This window comes from Pezoporus flaviventris, unplaced genomic scaffold (genome assembly GCF_033815535.1).
Source record: "Pezoporus flaviventris isolate CSIRO_AGI_PZ_B2104156 unplaced genomic scaffold, CSIRO_AGI_Pfla_v1 ptg000043l, whole genome shotgun sequence".
Classification (NCBI taxonomy): Eukaryota; Metazoa; Chordata; class Aves; order Psittaciformes; family Psittacidae; genus Pezoporus; species Pezoporus flaviventris.
Window position 1 is genome coordinate 2,480,036 of NW_026892591.1, and position 6,686 is coordinate 2,486,721.

Sequence of the window (6,686 nt, forward strand, 5' to 3'; positions counted from 1 at the left end):
CTGCTCAGCGAGGTGGACACGAGGTCACCACCAACACACTGGGATCTGGGGACGTGGCACCAGGGAATGGGGAGGTGAAGGGAGCGCCCGTGGTGCCCTTCATCACGGAGGTGAACGTGAGGCTTCGGAGGATGAGCTGCCAGGCTGAGCAAGGGGCCATGGTCCTCCTGGATGAGCGCTGCCTCTGCAATGACACTGCGTGGAGCTTCAGCTGCCATGCCTGCAGGTGCCTTGCCCACCGCGCAGACCTCCTTCACTGCGCTCTGGTCCTGCCCCTGTACAGGGTCGCCAGCATCCTGGTCACCATGACAACCGCCATCCAGCTCCTGGCGAGATGCACGAGGAGCTACCAAAGCTGGAGGGAGAGCAAGCGGCAGAGCGGGGAGGGGTGGCCAGGCTCTGCCCCCAGCATGGGGGCACCGAAGCTGCTCTCCTGCTCTCACGCTTACCGTGGCCGGTGCATCCACCTGTGGCTCTGCGTCCCGGCCGGCAGCACGACCTGCCCGCTCTGCCTGCGCAGCGTCACCGCCGTGGCCGTGATCCACCTGGGAGTACACAGCAACGAGCAGGAGTAACCTGCTCACCCAAGCTCCCCTATGGACAAAGACCCCCCCTTCCCCATGCACAGCTCTGCCTTCCTCTCTTCCTCCAAACCCAAGCTCCAGTCAGTGCCTCTCGGGAAGCACAAACACTGCGCAGGATTAAAAACCCCATATGGATCTGTAGGAGTGAGGAAATGCAGCCTGCAAGGACAAGTGGAACACTGAAGACACATCCTTGGCTCTGCCCAGCGTGGGGAGGTGATCGCACACAGGTCTGCTTCATGCTGGAAGATGTGAGGGCCACAGGACAGAAGCAGCATTAGCTCTCGGATGGCTTGTCCTGAGGTTCCTCCTTTTACTCTGCTTCTTAAGCTCTCCCTTCCTAAAGCCTGCACAGGCAGGCTTATTCCAACGGAGCCAATTGCCGCAGTTACCAGCTCATTTTTATCACAAACCCGTGGTTAATGAAACAAGCCCTGTTCTTTACTTGCCTTTCGTTTGCATTCAGTTAGCTGGAAAGAACAAAAAAAAACAGCTCAATTGAGATGTTGTTTTTGCTTTATGTCCACAGTTTGCAGGGCACTTTGCCAAAGCTGGGAACGACAAGGTATTATTTCTAGCACCAGTATCTAATAAAGAAGTGTCCCTCCATCACAAGGCAAACGGCTGGAACTGGAATCCATTTCCAGACATAGGGGCTAAGTTGCAGTGGCCCACATTTGCTCAACTGCCTTTTTTAATTGCGGGCGTTAGCAGATTATGGGTAGTTTTGTAGCAGGTCCACAAAGCACTGCTTTATAATCTGCTGTATGCATCAGGGCCCAGATTATCATGCTTGTACTTGGTAATAACAGAGAGATTGCCTGGACCCTTGGGAAATCCAGGAGAGGCACCTGGTAGAGCGCAGGAGCACGTGGTACGGAGGCACGTGTACACAGCAGGGCTTGCAGGACTCCCCCAAACCTGCTCGCCGTCCCCTTTCCGTGGTGGGAAACAGCGAGGAACAAACCCTCTTCACACACACACATCTCCATTTCTCACCTACCCAGCACACACCGATTCTCCCAGCTCTCTCTCCTGTACAGACGCAGGTCACCCTTTCCTTTCATCCCACATGAAAGGAGGTGGTTACACGCACCGGTTTCTAAACCAGCTCCAAGCAAGGAACATCATTAACAACAAGGTGCAGGTCTGCCTTCCAGCCAGCTCACTGCGGAGCTGGGGACCTGCTCAGTCAGCAGCAGGGGGGAAGCGTGTCCCACATCCCTTTCCTTTCAGAGCAACTGGGAGCACTGGAAGCACAAAGGCTTGCACTGGAAGGTCACTAGATGGCCCCAGATCTTCCTTCACAGCAAATCCCCAGCATTTCAGCCCCAGGAGCCTGGTCTGCCCTAAACCTACAGCACGACCCCAAAGGAGCGGTGTGCCCTGATAAGAAAGGCACTGAGCTAGAACCAGGGATGCCTGCCAAGATGTCTTGAGGAAAACATTCAACTCCCTGGTGGCTTTTTCTGCTCCTGGCCTTTAGCTATCGGGGCCAGGTAGAGCCTGTTGTGCGGCCGTGCAATGCTACTGCCCACGGACCCGAGGCACTGACCTAACACAGATAAAGGACGAGAAGTCTGATTATGTACAGACCCACATCATCCCACTGTCAGGCTGCTCTTTTCATGCTGCATAACCCTCAGAGGCAAGAATGCACCCGAACATCCAGACTTATTCCCTAGGCTACATCAATGCTGAATGTGGGGCCTGTGATGCATGCTTTGTTGGAGCTGTAATGATGTCCATGTAAGTCAGTTGCCTGCGCATCTCTGTTACAGTTTAAGCCGTTTGGGCAGGACCAGAGTTAGACTCTGTTGGCACTTTTGTGGGTCTAAATCAGCATTAAATTCCTTTGGATTGAGCAGATACCTCTGTGCAGTGCAAGCAAAAGGAAGAGCTGGCTTTACATCCTAGCTCCTGCACTAAGTGACAGCCCCAAAGAAGAAATAAAGGAACACGGGGACTTTGGGAGCAGTGGGGTAAGTGATCAGCTAATAGAGGTAAATGGTCTTTTCCTTTCTTCTAGCCTGGATCATTGTTCAAGTGGTAAAATGGGACCCGTTCCCTGTAATTGCTCTGCTCTTGCACACAACTGCTGTCTCCCACGTGTAGCTTGTTGACATTTAAATAAATTGCAATTATTCCAACAAAGTAGATTGCAGGAGCTCCAGAGAAAATGGGTCAAGAATACGTCCAGGAGCATCTGCAATGTATTTAACACATGAATATAACAGGGGTAGGGCAGGATGAGAAGAAAAGTACGGTGCTGGCTATAATGAATGCAGCATGGGGCTGGAGGCAGCCTGGCACAGCCCCACACCACAGTGTGATGCTTGGCTTAACCTCCACCAGCAGGAGCCAAAGCCTCCGGGGCACAGACGATGGAGGAGGCAGACAGCAGTGATGCAAACAGAAAGCACAGAAGGAACCAGGACGTGGTTTATTGGTGGACAGGGCACCTCTTTGGCTCTTTGAGCCAAGACCATCCTGGCCAAAGTCCTTGCTCAGCCCTGCTTCCTTCTGCAGCATTCAGGGATTTCAAAGGAGGCTATGGTTTCCCATCTCACACTGCCTGTGGGTGGGATATAGGCACTCTGCTCCCCATTCAGGTTGCAGCTTTCCCTCTTTCCTCACTCCCCAAAGCCTTCTCTGCACCCCATTTCTCTCTTTCTTACCCCCCAACCTCTCTTGAAGAGGATTTCTCTTTTTCCCCACGTCCCTCTGGGTTACTGCTGAGAGTTACTGAGATCCGAGTTGAAGCCAGGAGGCTGCTCACTCCTGCCTTGCTGATTCTAGGACATAAGAGGTGGTGCTGGAGCAGCCAGGAGCCAACAGCATGCAGGATACACAGGGGATTGATCATTCCTTCATCCCACATCTGTCACAGCTCACACAGACACATGGATCTTCATCCGGCCCTACCCCTATGCAAGCAGCAGGTCACTGACAGTCCATAAAGCTTTGATTTAGAGGCAGAAACATGGCATTGAGTGCAAGTAAGGAGGCAAAGATTTGAAAGAGCACTAGGATGATGGATGCCATCACAAGAAGCGTGAAGACCAGCAAAGAATGCACTCTCCGAAGGCCTCCCAGCGCGCCTCCATTTCCTTCATCTCCCATTCACCTCGAAAACATTTGGCTTCTCAAACCTTTGCCTTGTTTTGTTTTTAAATGCATCAAAATGTCTCCCTGCAAGCGTAAAACCCTTTAGATGAAGGGGGAATAAAATCGATTTGAAACCACAGCTGCTGGGAGTCTCTGGCGCGCACACGCTGTCTGCTGACATTTTCTGTAGCTCTTTTCCCAGGGAAATCTGTCTCAAGCAGAGCCCAAGGGGGCGAGTAACAAATCAGTTGCCTGGTACCCGAGTGATTTTTTAACTCTCGGTCCAACACGACTGCACTGGAAACCACAGGGCTACTCTCAAGTGGGTCATTAAACAAAAAGGGCTGTTTGTTACAAGGTACAGGTTTGGGGGGATTTGTGGTGCCGAGCTGACTTGGGTTCATTGCATATTCATACTTAGTTTGTTCCGACAACCAAGAGAGCTGCTGCATTCCCATCAGGCTGGCGCTCCTCTGGGCACTGAGCAGTCACCATGTAAGTTGGGAATTGCCTGAAAGAGAGGAGCTCCTGCTGTCAAACTCTCTGGGAGAGAGGGACAACACTTGTGCCTTATGCTTTCCACTGCTTTTCCAGCTTCCTCACCATAACCACAACTTCAAAATCAGTTTTTTCCTGCTAGAAGCTGAACTCTCTATTTTTCCAGCCGTTTGATTTCCAACACTGAGGTTTGAAAGTCAGTAAGGTAAAAAGCCCCAACACAAGAGTTGATGCCTTCCAAGCTCGTCCACCACCCTCTTTCACTGGGGTAGGAGTTCAACAAGCTCAGCCCCAGCAAGACCCAAGCGTATCGGGCTCTTCAAGTCTAGCTGCGCACTCAGGGGCCTTGAAGGTGGAGCTGCTCAGTTTAGGTAATGGCAAAATGAGGCCACACAGGCAAAAAGAGATTTCCAGCTTCTGCCAGCTGCCAGTTTGACTGACAGACACCGACTGACTTCCTTCGGACAACAGACCCCTTCTATCCTAAGCAATATATTTGCCTTCCTTTTGGTTCAAAGATCAAAATTTTAAGGAAAAAAAGCCCGTCCACCAGACCAATCCAAGGTGCCACATCACCCCTCCCCAGCACAGATGGCGGCTAACAGCTCCTTCCCACTCCACCACGTTTCCCAGGAGTTCCTTTGGCCACCAGCATGAAGGATTCCAGTCTGTGGTGGGCACATAGCTGCTGGGGAGGCTCATTTACCCTGCCTGGACAGCACCAGCAAAATGAGATGGGCATCCTACTGGTACCCAGAGAGGGATGGAACTACAAACGTCATGCATGGAGCAGACCAAAAGGAAAAGGAAGAAGCTTAAGCAGGTTGATGGCAATGTTATGTGACCCAGCCTTGGGAAACACTTACTGGCTGATGTCACAGGTCTGCAGAGGTGATGTAAGGGTGTTGCTTGGCAGCTGGAGACAACAAAAGAGAAGTTCTATCCTGGGAACCTCAGCCTACAGAAACCTCTAAGGCAGAAGCAGGCCGAGATCTCCATCCTGCTGGGGCTCCAAGTGAGAAAACCCCGGTGGGAGAGTGCTTCTGGGACCGTCTGCTACACTTCTGCTTTGGGACCAGCCTGGAGATCTGTATTCAGCTGCATTCAGCATGAATCTTTGGCTCCAACTTCTTCCTTTTGTGGTCACCGCTGCCTTTTGCAATGTTACCCTTGCAGAAATCTTTGCTTACGTGGCTTATAATGACAGCTCCAAGTGCGTTGCTTATAAAGCCCTGCCTGCGTGCTTCGGGCCACGACTCCCAGCAGAAGGGCTGACAGGGCATTTGGTAGGAGTGATACCAGCAAATGCTTGTCATGCAATAGAGAATCCTCCAGCACCAAGGCAGGCCTCTGAGGCACGTATTGCACTCATAGAGGGGTATGGCTGCTCTTTCCCCAGAAAGGTCCTTCATGCCCAGCAGGCTGGATACCAAACCGCTGTTGTGTACAGCGGGGATTCAGAGGAATTGGCTACCATGAGGGCTGATGATGAAGAAATCCAGGAGCTGATTGAGATACCATCACTCTTTACTGGACAATCAGTCTCCCTCCACTTGCAAAGGACTCTGCAGTGCACGAAAGGGGCATACGTCAGACTTCTACCACCCAAACTCTATCCGAGCGCTTGTCAAGAAAACGTCAAAATGCTGGAGAAAACTCTCACCATGAAGGACTGCAGGGACCTATTCTACATCGCTCTTGCCAATACCTTAATTATAGTTGGCTTCATCTGGTACAAGAGGGCTCACGGGACAATGCTGCACACGTACAGGAAGGGAGACAAACATGAGACCTGTGTGATCTGCATGGCAGAGTACAAAGAAGGGGACCGCTTGAAGATCCTGTCCTGCTCTCACGCTTACCATAGTGTCTGCATTGACACTTGGTTCCACACCCTGTCTGGGAAGAAGACGTGCCCCTTCTGCAAGCAACTAGTGAATACCTGCGGGCAAGGTGACCTCCTGCCTGAGCAGGCTGGTGAAGATGTCAGTGAAGAGGAATGGGACCATGAAGATGACGCATTCAGAGAAGGCCTTGAAGATGACTATGCTGAAGAGGAGAAAGACGATGCAAGCTCAGTGGAAGGGGAAAGGTTTGATGTACTGGAGAACAGCATCACTTGAGCTGTGACAGGGATAAGTTATCATTAAACCAAAGGAAATCTCCCCTGTGCTTTCCTTTAGCTCTTGCTCTAGGCTAGCTTTTATTGGGAAGCTAGTAGCACTGCAGTTTTGGCTCCCCTCCCCTGGATCTCACAGTGAAAGAGCATCTAGAAATCCCAGGTGAGACCTGTCCCATGTGTTGCAGCCAGCAGAAACTATTTCCTAACCTAAGAAGTAGAGAGGGGGAGAAAAAATGGGGTACTAAGGCATAAATGTGAAGCAACTTCGCCCTCTCATCAGCAGTGAAAACACAGCCCACAAGCCCCCAGCACCTCCTCATCACCCTGCGCACTGACACACACTACCCCCAAGCAGCAGAGTACCTTAGCACAGC

At 51.7% G+C, this 6,686-nt stretch overlaps 1 protein-coding gene across 1 annotated transcript; it reads left to right on the forward strand.

Annotated features, from left to right (window-relative positions):
• Window positions 1-5,211: 5,211 nt before the first annotated feature.
• LOC133276132 (E3 ubiquitin-protein ligase RNF13-like) lies at window positions 5,212-6,355 on the forward strand. Its single transcript, XM_061466657.1, has one exon. It carries the CDS (start codon window positions 5,300-5,302, stop codon window positions 6,311-6,313), a length of 1,014 nt encoding a protein of 337 aa, XP_061322641.1. The 5' UTR covers window positions 5,212-5,299; the 3' UTR covers window positions 6,314-6,355.
• Window positions 6,356-6,686: the final 331 nt, after the last annotated feature.

What these genes read in the sequence shown, in the direction of transcription:
- LOC133276132 (XM_061466657.1), top strand. Translation starts at nt 5,300, where the DNA reads ATGAATCTTTGGCTCCAACTTCTTCCTTTTGTGGTCACCGCTGCCTTT.